This window comes from Manis javanica, chromosome 7 (assembly GCF_040802235.1).
Source record: "Manis javanica isolate MJ-LG chromosome 7, MJ_LKY, whole genome shotgun sequence".
Lineage (NCBI taxonomy): Eukaryota > Metazoa > Chordata > Mammalia > Pholidota > Manidae > Manis > Manis javanica.
The window spans coordinates 42794858-42820026 of record NC_133162.1 but is presented as its reverse complement, the minus strand read 5'-3'; the positions used below and the strand labels follow the sequence as shown (position 1 = coordinate 42820026).

Below are 25169 nucleotides of genomic sequence, written 5' to 3'. Positions count from 1 at the left end.
CAGGACCAGATGGCTTCACAGCTGAATTCTACCAGATATTTAAAGAAGAGTTAACACCCATCTTTATTGAAGTATTCCAAAAAGTAGAAGAGTAGGAAATATTGCTAAACCCATCCTATGAGACATCACTCTTAACACTAACACCAGGCAAAGACATCACAAAAAAGGAAAATTATGGACCAACATCCTTGATGAACATAGATGCAAAAATCCCAGATGAAATATTTGCACGCCTATTTCAAAAATACTCCAGAAGGATCAACGATCATGATTAAATGGTATTTATTCAAGGGATGCAAGGATGGCATAATATTTGTAAATTAATCAATATCACATACCACATTAACAAAAAGGATAGCAACCACATGAACATCTCCACAGATGCTGAAAAAGCATTGGACAAAATTCAACATCTATTCATGATAAAAATTCTCAACAAAATAGGTATAGAGGGTGTGTACCTCAACAAAAATTCCATATATGACAAACCCACAGCTAACATCATATTTAACGGTGAAAAACTGAAAGCTTTCCTCTAAGAGATGTCCACTCACACCAGTTTTATCCAACATAGCACTGGAGGTCCTAGCCACAGCAATCAGACCACACAGAGATAAAAGACATACCTATTGGTAAGGAAGAAGTTAAACTGTCACTATTTGCAGATTACATTATATTATACATAGAAAACCCTAAAGAATCCACCAAAAAACTATTAGAACTAGTAACTGGATTCAGCTAGGTTGCAGGATACAAAATTAATACACAGAAATCTGTTGCATTCCTATATACTAACAATGAACTAGCAGAAAGAGAAATCAGGAAAAACATTTCCATTTACAATTGAATAAATGAAGAAGAATAAAATAAGTAGGAATAAACCTAACCAAGGAGGTGAAAGATGTATAGTCTGAAAACTATAAGATACTTATGAGAGAAATTAAAGAAGACACAAATAATGGAAATCTATCCCATGCTCATGGATAGGAAGAATTCATATTGTCAAAATGGCCATCCTGCCCAAAGCAATATACAGATTCAGTGCAATCCTTATCAAAATACCAATGGCATTTTTAGTATAATCCTAAAGTTCAATATAATCCTCAAAATAATCCTAAAATTCATATGGAACCACAAAAGACCCCAAATAGCCAAAGCAATCCTTAGAAAAGAACAAAGCTGGAGTTATTATGCTGTTTTTATTTCAAGCTATACAATGAAGCTAGAGTAATCAAAACAATATGGTACTGGTACAAGAAGAGACCCATAGATCAATTGAATAGAATAAAGAGTCCAGATATAAACCCATGAATATATGGTCAATTAATATACAATAAAGGAGCCATGAATATACAATGGGGAAAAGACATCCTTTTCAATGACTGGTGTTGGGAGAATTGGACAGCTATATGCAAGAGAATGAAACTGGATTACTGTCTAATTCCATACACAAAAGCAAAGTTGAGATCAAAGACCTAGATGTAAGACATGAAACCATAAAATTTAGAAGAAAACATAGGCAAAAATCTCTTGAAATAAGCATGAGCAACTTTTTTCCTGGATACATCTCCTTGGGCAAGGGAAACAATAAAAAATGAGTAAGTGGGACTACATCAAACTAAAAAGCTTCTGTACAGCAAAGGACACCATCAGCAGAACAAAAAGGCATCCTACAGTATGGGAGAATATATTTGTAAACAACATATCGAGTAAGGGGTTAACATACAAAATATATAAAGCTCATAGACCTCAACAATATAAAAAACAAATAACCTGATTAAAAAATAGGCAGAGGACCTGAACAGACATTTTTCCAAAGAAATACAGATGGCCAACAGGCACATGAAAAGATGCTCCACATCATTAATCATCAGGGAAACGCAAATTAAAACCACAATGACATATCACCTCACAACAGTCAGAATGGCCACTATTCATAAGACAAGAAATAACAAGTGTTGACCAAGATGTAAAGAAATGGGAACCCTCCTAAACTGTTGGTGGGAATGCAAATTGGTACAACTGTGGAAAGCAGTACTGAGGCTCCTCAAAATACTAAAAATAGAAATACCATATGACTCAGTAACTCCACTTCTAGGAATTTACCCGAAGAAAGCAAAATCCCTGATTTGAAAAGATATATGCGCCCTATGTTTATCACCCCATTATTTATAATAGCCAAGATATGGAAGCAAAGTATCCATAAGTATATGAATGCATTAAGAAGACATGGTACATACACACAACAGGATTTTATTCACCCACAAAAAAGAAATAAATTCTGTCATTTACAACAACATGGATTGGCCTACAGGGTATGATGCTAAGTGAAATAAACCAGGCAGAGAAAGACAAATACCATTATGATTTCACTTACATGTGGAATCTAAAAACAAAACACAATGAAGAAAATAGCAATAGATTTATAGACACTGAGAAGTGACTGGTGGTTACCATAAGAGAGGGTGGGGGTGATAAAGGGGCATAAAAATTCTCAATCATAATATAAGTTGGTCACAGGAATGGTAGTACAGCATGGAGAATATAGCCAATGGTTCTGTAACATCTTCCTATGTCGACAGATAGTAACTGCACCAGTGTGGGTGAGGATTTAATAATATGGGTAACTGCTAAACCACTGTGTTATATGCTTGAAACCAATTGTATATCAACGATGCTTTAATGACATGAAATACACTGTTTATTTTGTCAGTCAATTTGATGAAGGATGAAGACAATTAAAGTAGCATTAATCTAGGTAAAAGAAATTCTACATTCTATTAAAGACTTGAGTTGCACCAAATCAAAAGGCTCCTCAACTGGGAATGAAAATACTATTTTTCTTACCCTCTGATGCGCCTGGTTATAGCAGCTCGTATAGATTCTGAAGCCAAAATTTTTTCTGGGTGTGCTGAAATTATATTCAATGCTTGTGGAATTGTTGGGGTTGTGGCGGGTAACCAGGATACTGCTCCAGGTTTCCTTGGTGCAGGAATAATACACAACTCCCCATGGTGGAAAAACACCTGCAAATTGATACATGTTAATTTTTATACTGGGTACTGACAAACTCTAAATGAAAATTGCAGCAACATGATTTCATCTCTAAATTTTCCAAACTTGGGCATACTTACCCTATTGGCACTATTCTCAGGATCCAACCATTTAGGGAGAAAGTCAGCAGCTTCTATTAATAAGAATTCACCATCATTGTCTTCAATCCTAATACAAAAGAAATTCCAAGTTTGCATTCAAAAAGCACCTATTTGCTTAATAATCAACACCAATTTGTCCTAATACATTTTCTCTTTCATCTTTGTAAATATCTACATACTATGTGTAGATAGTAAAACAAAATACTTAAGATACTATAAGATACCATATAGTCTGAAGGAGACTAAACATTATGAAAAGGAATTGGAGGGAGATAAAGAGAGAAGTACATAAATAAGTAACAGTAGGCAAAAATGTCAAAACTATACTAAGTACTATTTGGTTTCAAAAACTGAAAAGATCATATATAGCCAAGATGAGGAAAGCCTTTATGAAGTAGGTGTTACTTGGGCCTTCGAAGGTAATTTTGATTTGCCTCATTTGTATCACTCTTTTTTAATTTAAAGTTTTGAATATGTTATACAGCCACATGGTTAAGACTTTCAAAAAATACATAAAAAGTTACACAATGAAAATTCTCCTTTCTACTTCTGTCCCTATATGCCCAATTCCAAACCCCCAGCCATTGTCGTTTCTTGTTTATTATTCTAGAGTTTGCTTATGCATAATCTAGCTAATAGGAATATAAATACATATTTTCTCCTCTTGCCACACAAAAGGTAGCAGATTTTATATACTATTTCTAGGCTTTTTCACTCTTAATGGGCGAGGATATGGGAAGAAAAGGAGAAATGTTCTTGGATGAGGGAATAGAATAAACATGGAGGTAGCGATTCAAGGTAGTATTTGGAGAATGAGAATTAGTAAAGAACAAGACTAGAAAAGCAGTCACATCATTTAGTGAAGAGCTTTAAATATTGACAGAATCAATGAAAATGAGCTTATAGACAAAAAGAATGAAGGCTCTAATAGCAGAGTAGTAGAATAGTTAGAGCTCTACCTTAGGAAGATTAATCTAGCGGAGACACGGAGAAAGTGCTTCTTTCTTTTTCTGTTTTTAAAAAAACTGACAAAACAGTAGATGCCTGCTATTTAAAGAGCTTCATAGGCCTGGTATGTAGGTATGAACCATCATTTTATAAATATCAAAATCAGTATACAAAAAGCGTTGCCCCTTCCTTATTTACTTGTAAAGGTAGAATCCAGTATTTTGTTTTTGTTCATTTAAAATGATCTTATTTTAAATAAAGAAATTATTACTATTTTCAGATATGGTAACAATAAGAGTTAAAAGTGTGTTTAAAGTAAGACTTATAATCTCTTTGATTTACATCCTGAATTATTTAAAAGTCAAATAGCACAGCACTGGAGATTTGCTCTAAAATAACTGCTATGTAATGGGGAAGTAGAGGAAGTATACTGATGAAGTAAGAATGACCATGAGAATGATTGTTGAAGCTTGGTGATGGTATGTGTGAATTCATTCTGTTTTTATGTTTGTGTGAAATTTTGATGTAGTAAGTTTTCAAAGTTGTTCTTTTTCTTTTTGCTCTGCTGGGGAAGAAGCTGGGTGGGTCGAAAATTGGAATTTGGAAATAACCAGGAAAACTAGGCCATGTGGTTAGGTCGGTGAAATGCCCTCTACCGACATAACTTGGTAATTACAGAGAACTATCAGTTACCATTTTAAAAACTGAATTAGAATGCAGTGTTATCTTCATTTCCTATATAATTTTTCATATTGATTTCTCTTTAAATTTATTTTATATATAATTACTCAAAAAATCCATATAGCTATAATCTAGTAAATCTGTGAAATATGTATATGTATATGTGAATGGAATTTCTTTTTAAAGATTCACAAGAAATTTGATGATTACTTCTGGGAGAAGTCAGAACAGTACACCATTTTGTATTGTTTGATTTCATTTACTATGCATATTTGTTATTTCATAAGGAGAATTCAAAAAAGAAAAAAGAAGCAGACTTTGTTTGAAATTTTTGGAAGCTAAACTCTCCAATGATACTTTAATTCCTCCACAAGAAAAAAGGAAGACAACAAGAGAAAAGGAAGAAAACACAGAAGTCACTTTAAGATGTGTCCCAAATCCATATGATTTTCACCAGATAGAGGGAAAAAAATTACTAAATGAATAAAAATATAGTCAGCTTCAATAACAGAATTCCTTTAGAATTATTAATATAACTAAAATACCTTGCTACTAACTCCGGAAATTCCTTTGTGATTTGCTTTACTAAATAAACAATAAACCATTCATCCTCAATGTTATCCCCGAACTTTGTCACGCCAAACATATGAGCCGGAACACCTTCTAAAAATAAGAGAAAAGCAATCATATAACCAAGTAAGTTTATGTCAGTGCAAATAAAAATGCAAGGAATCATTCAATTAAACATTCACTGACTATGTGCTAGGTACTATACTGGGAGTTTATGTTGTGATCTTGAATAAGATACAAAAGCCTACTTTTGAAGGCTTGAGGCTCTAGACAATAGGAGATAGACAACCAAGCCATCTCAAAACATGATGAACAGAGATATGCATGGAGGGCTATGTGAGCATAAAGACTGATATCTGACCAATGCTCATTTGGGTAACTGAACAGAAGTAGGCTTTCCAGAGAGAACAGCATGTGTGAAGGCACAGAGGCACAACCAACATAGATTATTCTGGGAAACTCTGTAAGATTTAGATGGGGTAGAAATTTTCAAATAAGTACATTATCCCAAATTATGTAGCATTTGAACAACACACTCTTAAACAACCAATGGATGAAAGAAGCAATCACAAGGGAAATTAGAAATTATCTTGAGAAAAATGAATACAAAAACATAATGTACCAAAACTTACAGGATGCAGCAAAAGCAGTGGTAAAAGGATGTTTATAGTTATGAGAGATCTCAAATCGGTAACATAACTTTACATATTAAGAAACTAGAAAAGAAAAACAAACTAACCCCAAAGCTAGCAGGAGGAAATAATGAAGATTATAACAGAGATAAATAGAGAATAGAAAAACAGTAGAAAAAAATTAAACTGATTTGTTTTGTTGAAAAAATCAACAAAATGGACAAAACAGACAAATTAGATTGATAAGGGAAAAAAGAAGACTCAAATAATTAAAACCAGAAATGAAAAGGGATATTACCACCTATGCCACAGAAATAAACAATAAATATTGAATATATATTAATTCTTAAGGTAATGACTACTAGAAAGTTTTCATCAATATGAATCCAAAAAACATTCTTTTTTGTAAATTTAAGGGCTTAATGGAATTATAGGGAATCATCACTCAACTAAAAAGTTGAGGATATAAATCTTCTGACAACACTGAATGAACTACAGACTATTATACATCACTGTTGTCAGAAGGCAATTAAAGATCACACATCAAATCAAAATAAATACAAGAGCCTTACCTTTTCCAGGTTTACATTTGAGATTGAAAGGCTGATTTTGCCAGATATATGGGACCAGCATAGGGGCAAACTGGGTCATTATCCTCTCAATATACTTATGAAGAATCTCTTTATGTTTTTCTGGGTCTCTTGGTTCATCTGGTATTAGGAAAAGGTGGTACTCCACAGTGTCTTCCACTGTAGCAAACTTCATATTTTCCTCCATTCTTCTTTGAAAGCTGCATATAAACTTTCAGTGGTATGAACCACACAGAATAATGTAAAGTAATATCCTATTCCCTTAACAATTCTAGGCAATTCCATAAACACTGTTTTCTAAAATTCATTATCCACTATTACCATCATAATTTTTGCCTTGACCATGTACCAACTATGGTAACATTTATTTAGTATTTTTTTTTTTGAAAAAATTTTTTTGGTTTTATTTTGGTATCATTATTTAGTATTCTTTTAATGACATTTTTATACTTAAAATTACATTAAAGGAGCTTTTGATAAAATACAATGAATGGATATCCAGTATCACATTCCCAAATTAGTTAAGTATGTAAAAATAAAAGATGTTTGCCCTTGTACTAGCAGTAGCATGTAATACACTGTGAAAAACACAGCAATAACATCTTATGCTTAAATACTATCAAAAGTCCTGATTCTGCTACTAATTAGTTGTGTCACTTTGGGTACTTCACTTTCTCTGAGTCTTTTTTCTTAATTGTAGAATGAGAATGTTACTCTATCATCTCTAAAATCCAACCTCCAATTTCAATTTTTATTACTTAAACACTCCTAAGAGCAATCTTCCTTACTCTGCAGAATTTAAATCTCTCCCTTTAATGAACACTGTATGCCCTAGGGGAATTCAAAAGTACAAAACATTCAGGTCCTATCATCTAAACCCCAAAATAATTTGCCTATGTTTCTTGGTCCTACAACTCTCTGTCCTAAATTTGCCCCCTTTTCAGCTCAAGGGGTATAGTTCCGGTATATTAAGAGGTAGGAGATATCTATTTTCTACGGGTTTCCCTTACAAACAAAAGTCCTGGTTTACTACTGCTGCCAGATGAAGGCACTTAACTGGGCGATACACTCTAAGGTAGCAATTCGATTTTTATGCGTATTCAGTTTTCTAACTAATAAAAAGAGGTTGAGAGGAACCTACATTTTCTACCCACTCACGCACCAGTTATTCCAATCATTTGGCCTTTCAACCTAGAGGGGCAGATAATAATTTTAGCCCCCGCCCCCCAAAATGCCAAGCGCACCTAACTATGAATTACTGTCAGAACTGGAAGGGACTTAAGAATTACTCAGAATAACTTCTCACTATACATAAAAAGAAGAGACCAAGCAGCAGAGGCCTGAAGTGGAGTCTACTGCTCTTTACTCAGACAGGTTCCCTGCTTCAATCTTGACAAAATGAAGCCAATTCCGCTTACGATTCTAGGACCTCTCTTGCACGCCTCTGTTGCAGCCTTTTCTCAGCCCACCTCCCGCCACTTGAGCTGGTCGGGAGCCGTCCAGTAGCCGCGAAAGCCTGGCCCAAGTTTGGTCCAGACACCAGTCAGGGAACAAAGGGCCGCGGAATCTTTGAGAGACAGCCAGAATCCCTCCCGGCCCTGGAACCCCCTCGCGCCGTCACTGCTGCGCGACGTCGCGGAGGAGCATTAGGCGGGTGCCCGGTACCTCCGTCACTTCCGCTCCCGCGGGGAAGAAGAGAGGGCGGAGGACTGGAGAGGTGGGGCCCGGTGGAGGTGGCGGTCAGGAGTCTAGGCGACGGGGCGTGACGGGTCGGGAAGTGGCCGGGCCAGAGCCGGCGGGAGGGCCTGGCACGGAGGCTCCCACAGTGGCGTGCCCACCCCGGCCACGGCCGAGGAGGATGATCTCTAGATACACTCGGAAGGCGGTGCCACAGAGCTTGGAGCTGTGAGTGGACTGCTCCGCCACCCCAACCGGGGCCGTGGGAGGCCGAGGCGGGCCGCGGGCGCTCTGGGGACCTCTCTGACCAGACCCTCCCACCTCTCCTTTCCCAGGGCGGGGAAAATTTTTCTTCGGAATTCTCTCTTCCCAGCCTTGCCGGACGCTGCCCCTTCTACCTTCTTCTGCTGAGGGCGTGTCACCCTCGCTATCCTGGGGTTGGCTCTCTTGAGCTGCACTTCTGAACTCAAGAGACTGGGTCTCCTACGGCGTTTGTAGTTTTCGCACCGATTGATGCCCCACTGTCAGTAGCCAGTAACGACTTGATAAATTATTAATAGCTGAGTGCTACAATAAAGTTGAATAATTCAATGCCAGGCAAACTGCTTGCTTGAATTAGCTCACTTAATCCTATCAACAAGGATATCAGATAGGGACTATTATTTTTCACATTTTACAGATAAATATCCCCGATTTAAAGATTACACAGCCATAAAGTGGTGGAGCTGAAGTACTAATCTGGTGCCAGTATGATTGTGAAGCCTGCGATCAAAGCCATTATACATACTGTTTTCCCACCTCTGCAATTGATCATCAGAATCCTTAAAGGATCAGTTTTGTGTTGCTCTTGAGATTTTAGAGAGCAAATATTTCTGGCTTAAAAACCTTCCCACCCCTAGTAAAGTGTAATTTAGCAAGTAATGATAATATCTTATACTTTTAGACTTCACATCTTGATCCTTATAACAACTCTGTAAGATGGGTATGATTATCTTCAGTTTTTCAGACTAAGTAATATTAGCAAGATTATACATTTTAAAATTATATAACTAACAGGTTTCGAGCTTTGGCTTTTTAACTCCACATCCCAATTTTTTTCCTCCACTGAGCTATGTGATTTTAGCAACCATGCACACTTACTAATTGAATATTTTCTATACATAGTAATGACCACCATGGTATTTTCAGTCAAGTCAGTTTCTGGCTGAGCCCCTTTCTAGCCATTTGACTTCATTTCTGTAAAGTAGGAATAAGATCTTACCTAAGAGCATATCTAAAGTGATGGCACAGTTTACCTCAGTAAGTAGTAATTGTCCCTTCCCATATTTACTTGGTATTATAGCTATACAAAGAAAATAAGTGTATGATCCTTCCTTGCCTTTCAGAAGCTTATTATATTTAAGTAGTAGGATATTTACCTAGCAATTTAGATAACGATTTTAGGAACTAGGAAGAAAGTCATTTCCCAATAAAGCAAACAGAACTTAGCTGAAAATGTGCTATACAATTAATTCTGACCATTCTGAGAGTAAAACAAAAAACTTTCATGGAAAAAATTGTTAATAGGCACATGTTGCACCAGAATTACTCACCCTGTTTAGTTATGTTACTTGTTCTTTGTTGTTGATTTGATATTCCCTAAGGATAACTATCCCAAAAGATGATTCTTCAAAGGAGTCGGGATGATTTTAAAAATAAAGATGATGAAGATTATGTGCATCTTAAATGACAGTAAATTTAAAAGCAGTTTTACTTAAGGTGTTATAATGATAATTTGCTTCGAATAATTAACTTTAGTTTTCTTCCTAATAGTTCCAAATTATAGATATTGAAAAGTTTGGGGAAAAAGTGACTTTCAAGATACAGCTTAACATTTGTGAATGTTATATAAATGGAATCATACAGTATGTAACTTTATGAGGTTTGCTTTCTTGTATTAAGCATGATGCCCTTGAAATACATCTAAAAATTTGGGTGTATCAATAATTCACTCCTTTTTAATGCTGAATCATATTCCATTGTGTGGATATACCAGAATTTAACTGCTCACCTGTCAAAGGACATTTTAGTTGTTTCCAGTTATTTTTCAATTATAAATAAAGCTTATGTGAACATCTGCATACAGATTTTTGTGTCAACTTACATTTTCAGTTCTCTGGGATCAATGCCCAAGAGTGAATGGCTAGGTCTTGTGCTGAATGTATGTGTTTAGTTTTATAAGAAACTGAAACTGTTCCAGAGGGGCTGTACCATCATTCCTATCAGCAATGTCTGAATCATCCAGTTTCTTTACATATTGCCTGCATTTGGTATTATCACTATATTGTATTTTAGCTACTTTAAGAGGTGTGTGGTTAAACCTTTTCAATTTGCAGTGAAATTAATTTTAAGAATGTATTTTGTTTAACCCAGTATATCCAAATATTATCATTTTAACATGTAACCAACATAAAATACTGATATATTGTACATTCTTGTTATACTAAGACTTCAAAATACTCTGTTTTACATTTAAAGTACATCTCATTTCTGACTAACAACATTTTAACTGCCAGTGGCTAATGCCTACTATATTGGACAGTGTAGTTACAGAGCAGCAAGATATAAGTGACTAACTTATAGATCAATTTACTGAAAAGTATGTTTTTTTTTCTTTACAGAAAATATAACTTTGTTTTTATCTTTCATAGGAAAGGAGTAACAAAACATGCTCTTAATCATCATCCCCTCCCAGAACAACTGGATGAAATTTCCTCTACAAACGACATCCATGAAAAAGACCTAAGTTCCCACAGGTAATAACACAAAATGTACTTTGCTTATTACACTTGAAAATAACAGAAGTTTTGTTTTTTGGCTAGGATTGGTATTAAGCCTTGTACTAATGAAACAAAGTAAAAGCTTTTATCAGGTTTTCAGTGTCATTCAACTTTCATTCTGGAACAGCTCATGGAAACAACAACATTCCTATTGTTTTAACCCTTGAAAAGTAGTAGTATGAAGTAATTAAAAGTCAAGAATCAAAAGGAGTCCATCATATCTGAATTTTAATCCTGGTTCTGCCACTTACTAACAGAGTAGCATTGGGCAAGTTACCTTATAATAGTATCTCTTAAAGGGTATTGTGAATATAAATGACATAAAGTACATAAAACTTGGCATATACTAAATGCTAATTAACTTATTAGCTGCAGTTAATTATTTTAATGAATGGAGGAGACTAATGTCAGAGAGGTTTCTGAGAAGCAATGTGGCATCCCAGAAAAATTTGAGTCATAAAGCCTTATTTCAAAGCCAACTAAATCTCACATTCTGTCTTTAAAATGGGGTTGAGTTCTACATCACCCAGTAGTTGTAAAGACAGAATGTAACAAAGTGCTTGGTAACTGTAAAAATATCATAAAAGTTCAGGTACTATTAATATTTCTGAAATGTCTTTAGTAGTCAAGGGTGCATATTGTAAGTGGAATGTTAAAGTATTCATTGTGAACTATGACTAGAATTATTTAGAGTGCTTGCCATCAATTCTATGGGAATTAGGTAGGACTTGATGTTTTAATTTCAAGTTCATTTATTTTTGCCTCTATGGGTGTATTTGTGTATATATATATATATATTTTATAACCCAATAAATTGCAGAAGCTTAAAGAAACATAAGGACTTAACTGTTTTCTCTCCTCCTTCCAATTGTGCATTTAGTGAATCTGACATCACACAAGAATCACCTTTTACATCAGCTGACACTGGGAATTCAAGGTCTGCTTTTCCAAGCTATACAGGCACAAGGATCTCTACTGAAGGCAGTTTGGACTTCTGGAGATATGGTGTGAGTTTTATGTTATTGGACCGATGGAGTGCTGGGGAGGCTATTTTGAGAGTTAGGATTTGTCAGTTTGTCAGTATATTTCACTCCTTCACTCTTACATTGTTTCTTTACATTTTAATACTGAAGTTTACCACACTTTATAATAGTTGTAAAGAAGCATCAGTCTAGACGCTCTTTCAGTATTTGTTTTGTTTTATGGATACAGTAATTGATCCTTAGAGATGTTGTGTGTTTGACTTAACCAGTTACAGGTTAGTGTGGATCTGCGCCTTGAATGTACTTCCTTTGCTGTGCTCAGTCCACTAATGTCTCTCCACCAATAATGTTACCTTGCTGTTTAAAATGTTTTTGGAAGTTTATTATTAAGCCACTCAAGACTGGGAAAATGTTTATGATATATTGTTAAATGAAAAAAAAGCAGGTTAAAAATAGGTTAAAAATATATAAAAATATATATATATTTTAAAAGGATTAAGATATTTACCCAAAATGTTACTCAGTCATTACTAATTGGGTGTTGAGATAATGAGATTAACTGATTCTTCATTCATTCCTTCATTCATTTATGGCTATCTTCCATTATAAGCTACCATTTTTAAAATACCATCAACCTTAAAAGACAAATTTTATGCATACTTATAACTTTGCTACAGTAAAAATTTTCTTTCTGTATCCTCTTTCAATCTATTTAATTTGACCTAGCTGTAATCATGGTACACATACAATGTAATGCTTTATTTTTTTGCTTATTATTTTATAAGCACTTTTCCACAATACTGACTTTATACAGTATTTTTGTTAGCAACCTGCCTTCTTTATAAAAAAGTCTGCTAATTATTGAAACCTATTATCACCATAAATTATTTTCCAGTGATTTTAATTTGGGTGTATATATACTTTACTTACGGAGTTATATGATATATATACATCCTGTTTTGTGGCCTGCTTTTTCATGTAGACATTTTCTGTTACTATGTCCATCCTGTCAATTTGAATAGTTATATAAGATTTCCTTGTTTTAATGTGTCGTAACTGGCACTTACCCTTATTATCTGATACTTGAGTTTTCAGTTTTTCTTCATTCATTCAACAAATATTTGTTGAGTACATCTGTTGTCAGATGTACTGTACTTGAGAATATGGGATAAGTGAGACATGATTCAATAATCTAATAATTACTAGATTATTGAGGGAGAGCCAATGAGAGAGACTGACAAAAACAAACAAAATAGTACGAAAGGTGGTAAGTGCTCTAAGAAGACAAAAGGGTGCTGAGATAGAACAATGTAAGGGGGATTCACTTCAGATAGGTACGGTAGAACTGAGACTTGAAGACTGTAGCATTAACTACATGAAGAATGAGGGAAATCTTTCTAGACAAGTAACCAGCGACATATGCAAAAGCCCTAAGGAGAAAAAGAGCTTAATGTTTCCAGGAGAAAGTGTTTCGTGTATTTTTGGAACTGAAAAAAAGGTTAGGGTGGTTGGAGGATGGTGTACCAGGGGAAAAAATCATAAATGAGATTGGAGAGGTAAGGAAAACTAGATCATATAAGGCATTGTAGGCAATGGTAAACAATTTTTTTATCCTAAAGGAATGAAGTAATTTATTTGACTTATTTTGAGTTTTCTAATGTACTGACTGTACCATTTCCATCAGTTGTTTCTATATGGTAATTAGTATCTCTTTATAAAAAGTTATGAATGTCATTAAATGTTTTCCGATTCCCTCGTTTTCCTTTTGGTATTTATTATGTAACAAATTTAAAAAATATATTCAGATATAACCATCTCACTTTTAACCTTCATTTCTGTATTAGTCAGGATTTTATCTTTAGAAAGATGGAGTATTATAATCTTCCTCATAGGTTTTTATTTTGCATGTCTAGGTTTTTAACTCACCAGAGTGTTTTTATGTGGTGTAAGGTAGTGAACTGGGTTCTTATGCTGCTGAACTTACTTTGAACAATTTTTCAGTTTCACTTAATATCATGTGATTTTCATATTCTAAAAATCTTTAAAGCAAACTTACCAGTGTTCGTTAAACAACATATATTATTTAGTATTTGTGTCCTCTTTATCTTTGAGATAAATTTTATTTTCACTTGTATCAAATTTTATAAAATAATCACTAGTGGTTTAATAGGTATTGCATTATAACTTCATGCTAAATTTGGGAAATAAATTAGAGAGAACTAAAATGTATGGAATATTCAGTAGATGCTAGGCATTGTGCTAAGTTCTTTATATACACATTTCAATCATTTATCATCTTAACCGAACTTTAGTATTCTTTCTAGAAATACAGTTCTTTTATTTAGACCTTCCTTTCTCTTTATCATTTTATTATTTACTTTGAATAAATCTCTTATTGGAAGTTACAATTGATATTAAAATTAAATTTCATATTTAATTGTACGTTTTACTTACTTTTGAAATGTCTTAGTGTTTTTGAGCTACCACTCGTATATAGGAATATAGTTTTCCCCCACTTTAATTAATGGCCTACTACTTTACTAAATGTATTATTATTTATAATCATTCTGCAGTTTATATTCTGAGGTTTATTTCTTCTAAAATATTTTAAAATCAAGGTTAGTATAGTGGTATGAAAGATTTCTTTTTTATTCTAATTATATCTATTATTTAAAACTATAGCCATCAGTCATAAAAATAGCTAACATTTCTATTCTATTTTAGTTTTATATGCTTTGAGTTGGTTTTTTTCCTGCTTTTTTTAAAAATTCAAGTATAGTTGATATATAATCTTATATTGGTTTCAAGTATACAACACAACAGTTACCCATATTATTAAATCCTCACCCCAACTAGGGCAGTTACTGTCTGTTAACATAGGAAGATGTTACAGAATCATTGGTGGGTTGATTTTTTTTTTTAATAATCAAGTAAGGTTTATTCTAGCAATACAAAGTTGGGTCAGTATCTGCAAATGTATTAATATAATTAACATTAGTGAATGAAAAGAAAAAATATGATTAATAGATGCTGAAAAGGTGTTTGATAAAGTTAAAAAAACATTCCTTTAAAAATTCTCAAGATAGAAGGAAGCCCTTGAAACTTGTAATGACTGTTTGCCAATTGAATAGAAAATAATCAATTTAAATGACAAAACACTAAATGTATTTCAATTAAAGTAAGAAACCAGACAGGAATTCTTTGTTAACAAATTTATTTGATTCCTTTGCTAACTTTTTTTTTAACTATTTTAATTTTTACATAAAACTTGTCATAATAATACACTGTGTTCAGGGCCATTTGTTTTTCCACTTAATGATACGTTTTGAAGGATATCCATATTATAAAAAGCTTACTTGTTCTTAAATAGCTGCATAGTCATTGCTATTTACAAAAAAAAGCTGCATTTATAATGCTGCTCATAGATTATTTTACATAAATGCATACATGATGGCGGGTAATTTCTAGAGGTAGAGTTGCTGGTCAAAAGATAACCTGCTTTTGTAATTCTAAAAACTATTGCCAAATTGACCTCTGTAGAAGTTATTCCAATATACAATCTCACCAGGAACATATGGGAAGGCCTGTTTTCCTACACTCAATCTAAACAGCAAATTATCAAACTTTTTAGTCTTTGCCAGACTTTAAGGTTTAAAAAAAAAAAACGTATCTGCCCAACCATATATGGTCAATTACTATATGATAAAGGCGCTATGGACATACAATGGGGAAATGACAGCCTCTTCAGCTAACTGGTGTTAGCAGAACTGGACAGCTACATGCAAGAGAATGAAACTGGACCATTGTCTAACCCCATACACAAAGGTAAACTCAAAATGGATCAAAGACCTGAATGTAAGTCATGAAACCATAACTCTTAGAAGACAACATAAGCAAACATCTCCTGAATATAAACATGAGCAACTTCTTCCTGAACGCATCTCCTCGAGCAAGGGAAACAGAAGCACAAATGAACACATGGGACTACATCAAACTAAAAAGCTTCTGTACAGCAAAAGGCGCCATCAACAGAACAAAAAGGCATCCTACAGTATGGGAGAACATATTTGTAAATGACATATCCAACAAGGGTTAACATCCAAAAATAAAGAACTCACATGCCTCAACACCCAAGAAGCAAATAATCCAATTTAAAAATGGGCGGAGGATATGAAGAGACAGTTCTCCAAAGAAGAAATTCAGATGGCCAACAGATACATGAAAAGATGCTCCACGTCACTAATCATCAGGGAAATGCAAATTAAAACCACTAAGAGCAACAAATGTTGGTGAGGATGTGGAGAAAGGAGAACCCTCCTACACTGCTAGTGGAAATGTAAGCTAGTTCAACCATTGTGGAGAGCAATATGGAGGTTCCTCAAAAAACTAAAAACAGAAATACCATTTGACCCAGAAATCCCACTCCTAGGAATTTACCCAAAGAATACAAGTTCTCAGATTCAAAAAGACATATGCAGCCCTATGTTTACTGCAGCACTATTTACAATAGCCAAGATATGGAAGCAACCTAAGTGTCCATCAGTAGATGAATACATAAAGAAGATGTGGAACATATACACAATGAAATACTATTCAGCCATAAGAAACAAACAAATCCTACCATTTTCAACAACATGGATCGATATGGAGGATATTATGCTTAGTGAAATAAGCCAGGCCAAGAAAGACAAGTGCCAGATGATTTCCCTCATTTGTGGAGTATAAAAACGAAGCAAAACTGAAGGAACGAAATAGCAGCAGACTCACAGACTCCAAAAAGGGACTAGTGATTACCAAAGGGGAGGGGTGTGGGAGCGGGTGGGTGGGGAGGGAGGGAGAAGGGGATTGAGGGTTATTATGTTTAGTACACATGGTATAGGGGGGTGATGGGGAAGACTGTAGCACAGAGAAGGCAAACTGAATCTGTGGCATCTTACTGCACTGATGGACAGTGACTGCAATGGGGTGTGGGTGGGGACTTGATAATATGGGTAAATGTAGTAACCACATTGTTTTTCATGTGAAATATTCATAGAGTGTATATCAATAATACCTTAATTTTAAAAGAAGTATCTTATGCAATAGGGTTGTTTGGTTAGAAAAAAAAATTGCAATTTATGGAAAATTGCATAGCTTACATATCGTGTTTATGTGAAAAACAGCTCCCCAGTCAAGATATAGACAATCAGTACCTCACAAGGCTCCTAGATGCCCTCTCCCAACCCCAAATACAACCACTATTCCGACCTCTATCCCAGTTTTGCTTATTCTTGCCCTTAAATGGAATCATACAGTATGTATTCTTTGTATCTGGCTCCTTTTGCTCAGAGAATGTTTGGAGAATTCATACATGATGTTGCACATATTTGTAGTCTGTGAATTGCCTGTTTATAGTTCATACCCATTTAATTTTTTGTTTCTTTTCATAGTCATTGGTGGGTTTTTTTTTTATCTTCTACATTAGGGGTGGATGACTTTTTCTGTAAAGGGCTAGATAGTAAATATTTTACGCTTTGCAGGCTCTGTCAGGACCCTCAGCTCTGTCATTGTAGTAAGAAGGCAGCCGTAAAGAATGCATAAATACATGGATGTGACTGTGTACCAATAAACCTTTATTTACAAAACAGGCTACAGGCTAGTTTGGCCCACTGGACATAATTTGCTGACCCCTGTTCTAGATATTTACAATAAAGACTGTTAGACCCCTAGATTATATCCACTCTCCCTACAGAACTATAGAACTTTGGGTATTATACCCAGTTGCAAATTTATGTCCCACCCTCTGTTACAGGTAAGGGTAGCTAATGAATTAAAACCACAATTCAGGAGATGGGGCTTTCTGGAATGTCATTTTTTCCATGTACCCACTTTCTCCTAATTCCCACCTGGAGCATAGAACTATGGCTAAAGGTATAGCAGTCATCTTGGACCATGAAACATCATTGAGGATGGAAATGATAGAAGAAACTGAGTCCTTGATATCCATGGAGCCACCAGATAAGCTTTTTAAGGCTACCCCAGGCTAATCTTTTTATGAGAAAAAAATTAACTTACCTTGTTTAAGCCATTGTTTTTGTTAGTAGTAACCAAGTGCAATTAATCACTGATAACACTCATCCTTTTCCCACTCATATCTTTTCCCAGTCTGTGGATTTTATAACTTTCACAATTTTTACATGTAGGTCTTTAAACCACCTGGAACTGTTTTTTTTGTATATGGCATATGGCAGGAACATAGTCATAGTTTTTATTTTTCCATATGAATAATGAATTGTTTCAGCACCATTTACTGACTAGTTCAGTATTTCTGTGTGGGCATTTTTGGCATTTTGGCTATGGGTATTGTACACAAATGTCCCATGTGTAGCAGGATGTTTAGCATTCATGATCTCTTCCTATTAAATACCTGGAGCACCCCCTTGTCACTGTGATTACTAAAAATGCCATGCATATTTCCAACTTCTTCCATAGGCAGTGGTATCATTTCTGGTAGAATTAACATCCTGGTCCCACTGAACTGCTATGTCACCTCTGTTGTAGGTTAAGTTTTAAACTACAAAAGGGTCTGTTCCTGGGCTCTCTAACCTATTCTATCCTAAACTCATGCTAATACAACTGGCTTTAATTAAACTATATCTTTATAATAATCCATAATATCTGGTATAGAAGTCTTACTATACTATTAATTGTCTTGGCCAATCTTTTTCATGTATGTTAGATCTGATTGTTAAATTGAATAGCTCAGTTTGGGGAGGACTGCCATCTTTGATACTGAGTTCTCTTCATGAATTTGATATATACATCTTCTCATTGAACATCCACTTATTTATTTTTACATATGCTTTCATAATTTATCCATAAAAATATATCTGTTGGAGATTTATTCCTAAGTACCTTGTGTGGTATAATATTAAAAATTATATTTTTAATCTATTTGTTGCTGGTACATAGTTGGCACATAAAAAACAGGTTTTTTAAGGGAAGTAAGTCCTAGGATAATGTTGGATTCTGGAAGAAATTCATGTTGTCATATTCTTTGTTTTAAAAACTTCTGATACCTAATTTAAATGTTTTAATATGTTTCTCATCTGTTTAATACTAGATTAAACTTTCACTGGATTTTTTTACTGAGCTAGTCATATACTATAAAATTCACTCTTTTAACATGAAATGGTTTTTAGTATATTCAGAGCTGCACAACCATCACTGCTATCTAATTTCAGAATATTTTTATCATCCCCAAAAGAAGTTCCATACTCATTAGCTGTCACTCCCCAGCTCCTTAGTCCCCCAGCCCCTGGCAACTACTAATATGCTGTGAACTTGCCTATTCTGACCTTTCATATAAACGTAGCCTTTTGTGTCTGGCTTATTTCACTTAGCATATTTTCAAATTTCATCCATGTTATAGCATGTGTATTTCTTTTTTATTGATAAATACAATTCCATTGAATGAATATAGGAAATTTTGTTCATTTATTCATCAGCTGATGGGCATTTGGGATGTTTTACTTTTTGATAATTATGAATAATGCTACAGTGGACATCTGTGTACAAGTTTTTCTGTGCATATGTTTTGAATATTCTTCTGTGTATACCTAGGAGTGGAACAGCTATGTCATAAAGAAAACTCCAACTTTTTGAAAAATACATTTCTCTTTAATATTTATTATTATAATTATATCATTATCACATAAAATTATCAGGTTTCTGGTTATATAAATAATGATGATATTCTTGTATTTCATAAACATTTCCTTGCAGATATCATGGGCATGTCAAGTAGGTAATTCTTGGAAATACATTATTTTGTTTGCAAGGTGTGTCTTAATGAAATTCAAAATTGGTTGCAGTAGCTGCATATAATATTTTCTTAAAAACTCAAAACAACTTCAAATTTACAGAAAAGTTATATGTACGGTAAAAAACTATTTTTCCTGAACAATTTGAGAGTAACTTACTGATATGATGCCATCTTGCACCAAATATTTTAGTGGTATTTCCTTCAAACAGGGACACTCAGCATAACCAAAGTGCAAGTCTAAAATTCAGGAAATTGACATTGATATATTGCTACCATTTAATCCCTAGATTCCATTGAAGTTTCCCTGGTTGTCCCAATAATATCCTTTATAGCAAAATTTCACTTCACATTGTCATGTCTCTTTAAGTCTCCCTGAATCTGGAAAATCTCAATCTGTGATTATCACAGTAACGAACTTGTTTTTCTAATTGCGTTCTATTAGGTGGCACATAATTCTGTATGTTCCATTATTGATAATGCTCACTTTGATCACTTAATTAGGTGGTATTTTCCACCCTAATTATTCTTTTTTCTTTTGCATTTAAGAATATTCTGTGGGTAGGTACTTCAAAATTATGTAGCTACCATCCGCTTCCTCATCAAACTTTGAATTTATGACTGTATTTACATCAGTGTAGACTCACATTATAATTATATTCAGTGAGTTATAATACATCATTATCAGTATTTATCTTCAAGGTCAAATTGTCCCAGATTTGGGCAGTAGGATTTCTTTCAACCTGACTTCTGTGCCACTCTGGCATATTCCCATCCCTCTTGGAGCACTTCCTGACTTTCTGGCACAAGATACTCCAGGCTTATTTTGTACTTTCTCTGGCCCAGCCCTGGAGTCAGCCACTTCTTCAAGGAGCTCTGTTTCCTTTTAGTGCCACATTTGAAACAAAGATTTGGGTACTAAGTGTGCTCACTGCTTTTCAGGTGTCACTGATTCTGAGACCCTCTCAAAGGACAGATCTAGGAAATATATGTATTCCTCCTATTCCACATTACAAGGTTCATTCTGGTTTTTTTTCTTTTCCTATTTGTAACTTCTTTCTCTGATAATGAGAAACCTAGCTCTCCTTATCCTTAATATATTTACTTACTTGATTAATCCCTCTGAATGCAACCAATTTCCCCCCAATGTCACTGCTTCCTAACCTCTGCAGATGCCCTTCTCACTCTGCAAATGTTTCAATACCCTATGCTCGGTCACTGTCCCCTACACTCTCCCCACCCATTGCATGTTTTCATTCTTCTCACAATCAGTTACCCAGTGTAGTCCTGACTTCCATATAGGCACCTTCTTCACCCTGCTCAGAATGCCACCCTGTTTTGGGCTGTCTACACTCCCACATGGTAGCTTTTCTCTGTCCATTCTGTTACAGCATAAACAGCTAGCTGCCCTCCCACATGGATATCCTCCTAATCTCACTTGTGCCCCAACATCTGGGAACAACCTGCTCTCCCATGTAAATACCCACTGTGACAGATTGTATTTTCAAATGCTGGGCCATTATATATCCCATCTCATATGCTCTTAGAAGATTGAATATTCCTCCATTGAGAGGTAGGGAGGGTCTCTGTTCTTTATCCTTAAATTTGAATGGACCGTTTAACTGCCTCAATCAGTGGAATGAGGTGAAATGCTGCTGCATGATTTTCTAGGGTAGAAGACAACCCAGTATCTGCCTGGCTCTTTCTGTTTCTCTTTCTGGATGCTCAACCTTGGAATCCAGCCACCATGTTGTGAGGATGTTCAGACCACATGGAAAGCCCATGTGGAGAGGAATTGAAGCTCCCAGCTAAAAGCCATCATCAACTGCCAGACAATTGAGTGAATGAGCATTCAGATGATTTCAGCTCCAAGCCTTTGAGTTTTTCAACTGATATCCCATGTATTGTAAAGAATAGATAAGCCATTCCTGCTGTGACCTATACAAATTCCAGGCCCATATATATCTGGATAGAGAACATATGCTTATTGCTGTTTTAAGCCATTAAGTTTTGGAGTTATCTATTATACTGCCAAAGTAACTAGAACACCTCTCTCATACTGCTCTGGGTCAGAAAAAGCTGCTTATGTGTTCTCTTCACCCCTTTTGGTCTCCTGCTGCACAGCAAACTGTCTTCCTTCACATATATCCTCCTTCATTGTGCTTGGGTTCCAATTTAGTATACCTCTCTGCCCTCCTGTGCTGGCTTCCTTATTCTGTCCTGGCTTTGAAAACCCATGCTGAGTGTCTTAAGGCAATGGTTAATAGGCCCATATCTACAATCCCTAAGAGAAAGGAAACTCGTAACATGAGCCCCTGTTTACCTTGGCACCCTGCCTGGGGATATTTTTCTGACTATGGAATGTGAGCTAGAGTCTACACAAAGCATGGTGGGAACAGAGATCAGAGTTCAGGCAGATGAAGGAGCTAGAATCTGCAGGGCACTGGGAGATAAAGAGCACCAAAAATTGCAAACACATGAGTAAATATGGAAGTTTATATGTTCTTGGTGATTCCTTTAAAGAGTAACTGATTGAGCCAAACAATATGTAAGATGAAGTTCATATTTGTAGAAGTAAAAGATGTGACAAAGTTCAACAGATGGGTGGCTCTAAATTGAATTACACTGTTATAAAGTTATAAAGAAAACAATAGGCAAATCTATAATTATTATTAGAGATTTTAGTAATTAGTAGAACAATTAGAAAATTAGTAAAAATATAAAAGATCTGATGCTACACCCAATATATGCAGAGTACATATTCTCAAGTACATATGGAGTGTTCACAAGGACAGACTGTAAGGTGGGCCACAAAATTTCTCAATATTGTTCAAAAGATTAAGCTTTACAGAATGTGTTCTCTGACCACAAAGAAATTAAATTAGAAATCAATGAAATATCTAGAAAAATTCTCATATATTAGGAAATTAACACCCTTCTAAATATTAGACTACAGGGGAAATTAGAGGGTATTCTGAACTACATGATAAGAATAAAATACTAAAATTTGTGAATGCAGCTAATGGTTCTTATAAGGAAATTTATAGCTTTAAGTACCTATTTTAGAAAACAAAAAAAGTTCTTAATGAATAACCTAAGTTTCTTTCTTAAGATATTAGGAGAGTGAATTCAAAATGAAAGAAATAAGAGCAAAAATTAATAAGAGAAAATAGAAAATGAAAAAATCAAAGAGTTAATTCTTTGAAAAGATTAATAATTAATAAGCCCTTGTGATACCAGTTAAGAAAAAGCAAGAAAACACAAATTACAAATATCAGGAATGGAAGACAGGACAATACTACACATCCTTAAAAAATGAGAATAATATTAACAGAATAATATTAACAATTTTATGTCAAGAAATGCTGTAGCTGAAATGAAATGGACAGATTCCTCAAAAATCTTAATAGTTGTAAAATTCTTGCAAAACTTGAATTAAACAACTCACAGAGAAAGCTCTAGGCCTAAGTTGTTTCACTACTAAATTCTGTCATATATTTGTGGAAGACATAACAGTCACACAAACTTTTTCCAAAAAAAGGGGGCATTTTCAATTCACTTTTTGGGGCCAACATAATATTCATACCAAAACATGACAAAAGACAATATAATAAAAGAAAATTATGAGGTGGGACTGCTACTATGGCAAAGCAGCTTGACAAATCTCCTTTCCAAAAAGCAGTAAAACTGTATAAAATGGTCAAAAGAAACCATTTCAAGGCTCTGAAACCCAAAGGTACATAACAAATAGAGTAGCAGTTATTCATCACAAGAACTTTGAGTTAAGAACAGTGACAGTCTGTTCTACTACAAAGGGACAAGCTGCGAAAACTACCAGCTTTACCACCAGAAAGGGCACAGTAATTTGGAGTGAAACTTGGACAAACCCTATACTAAACAGTATTGTCAGTAACATTAAGCAAACTCAGTGGCATATGAACAAGGTTAAAAAAGACTCAAGATGGTTTTGGGTTGCAGTAGTGGCTGGGGCGAAAAAAAAAAATGTATTGGCAGACTACCCAGAAATATATCAAGGACATCTGGGAAATAAGGAGAACCTAATAAGCTCTCCAAATATCCACTCAGGAGAGAACAGAGGGTCCAGGCTATCTATTTATTCCTGGCTGACATGAGTCAGCATGCAAATGCAGAGGAGATATGAGAGGGCAGAGAGATTAAAAGACAAGGCAGCCATAAAAAGACTTGAATTTCAACTAAGACAAAATAAATAGAAAACACTACTAAAAGAAAAAGAAATTTCGTTATGACTAAAAAGGCCAATTCACCAGGAAAATAAATCAATTACAAATGTATACCCATCTAACAACCAAGCCTTAGAGTACTTGAAGCAAAATATGTCAGAATTCAAAGGAGAAACAGACAACACAACACTTATACTTGGAAACTTCAATACTCCACTCTCAATACTACACAGAAACTCAGCAAGGATATTGAAGAACTGAGCAACACTGTCAATCAACCTGACCTGACTTTTCACCCAATGATAGGAGAATATACACAAGTACATATAAAATGTCTTATAAGTCTAAAAGGATTAATACGGGCCTACCTCAACAAAGAGCAATCCCAAATGAACAGTATCAACTCACAATTAATGAAACTAGGAAAAGAGAAGAATAAAAGAGGCCCAAAGTCAGTAGAAGAAGGGACATAATAAAGATTAGAGCAGAAATAAATAAAATTGAGAAGAATAAAATAGAAAATCAATGAAAGCAGGAGCTGGTTCTTTGAGAAAATAAACAAAATAGATCAACCCAGAGCCAGACTTATAAAGAAAAATGAGTGTACACACATAAGAAAAAATCAGAAATAGGAAAGGAAAAACCACTACGGACATCACAGAAATACAAAGAATTATTAGAAAATACTATGAAAAATTATATGCTAACAAATTCGATAACCTAGAAGAAATGGACAAGTTTCTAGAAAAATACAACCTTCCAAGACTGACCCATTACAAAACATAAAATCTGAACAAACCAATTACCAGCAACAAAATCAAATTGGTAATCAAAAAAACTTCCAAAGAACAACATTCCTGTACCAGATGGCTTCACTGCTGAATTTTACCAGACATTCAATGGAGACCTAATACCCATGCTCCTTAAAGTTATCCAAACAGTAGAAGAGGAAGGAATACTACCAAACTCATTCCATGAGGCTAGCATCACTCTAATACCAAAACCAGGCAAAGACAACGGGAAAAAATAAAATTAGAGTAATATCCCTAATGCATATAGATGCAAAAAAATATACAACAAAATATTAGCAGACCGAATACAAAACTACATC

General features: G+C 34.7%; 2 protein-coding genes across 7 annotated transcripts in view; one reads left to right on the top strand and one right to left on the bottom strand.

The window, feature by feature from the left end:
- The window catches only part of ECD (ecdysoneless cell cycle regulator), a 35595-nt gene extending 27410 nt beyond the window's left edge, over positions 1-8185 (bottom strand). For 2 of the 3 annotated variants that reach the window (XM_036998858.2, XM_017663166.3), the window contains exons 1-5: positions 7995-8185; positions 6559-6787; positions 5330-5447; positions 3135-3222; positions 2848-3026 (exon numbers count right to left, since the gene is read on the bottom strand). In XM_036998858.2, coding sequence (XP_036854753.1) covers positions 2848-3026; positions 3135-3222; positions 5330-5447; positions 6559-6763 — 590 coding nt within the window. In that variant the 5' untranslated portion in view covers positions 6764-6787; positions 7995-8185. The remainder of the gene's footprint in view (positions 1-2847; positions 3027-3134; positions 3223-5329; positions 5448-6558; positions 6788-7994) is intronic. The other variant, XM_036998859.2, reaches the window with a different exon arrangement.
- Positions 8186-8288: 103 nt separating this feature from the next.
- FAM149B1 (family with sequence similarity 149 member B1) overlaps positions 8289-25169 on the top strand; it is a 74316-nt gene continuing 57435 nt past the window's right edge. For all 4 annotated transcript variants that reach the window (XR_012133180.1, XM_036998862.2, XM_036998861.2 and 1 more), the window contains exons 1-3: positions 8289-8481; positions 10944-11048; positions 11953-12079. Coding sequence is in view for 3 of the 4 variants with exons in the window: in XM_036998862.2 (XP_036854757.2) it covers positions 8435-8481; positions 10944-11048; positions 11953-12079 (279 nt within the window). In the remaining variant the exon portion in view is untranslated. The remainder of the gene's footprint in view (positions 8482-10943; positions 11049-11952; positions 12080-25169) is intronic.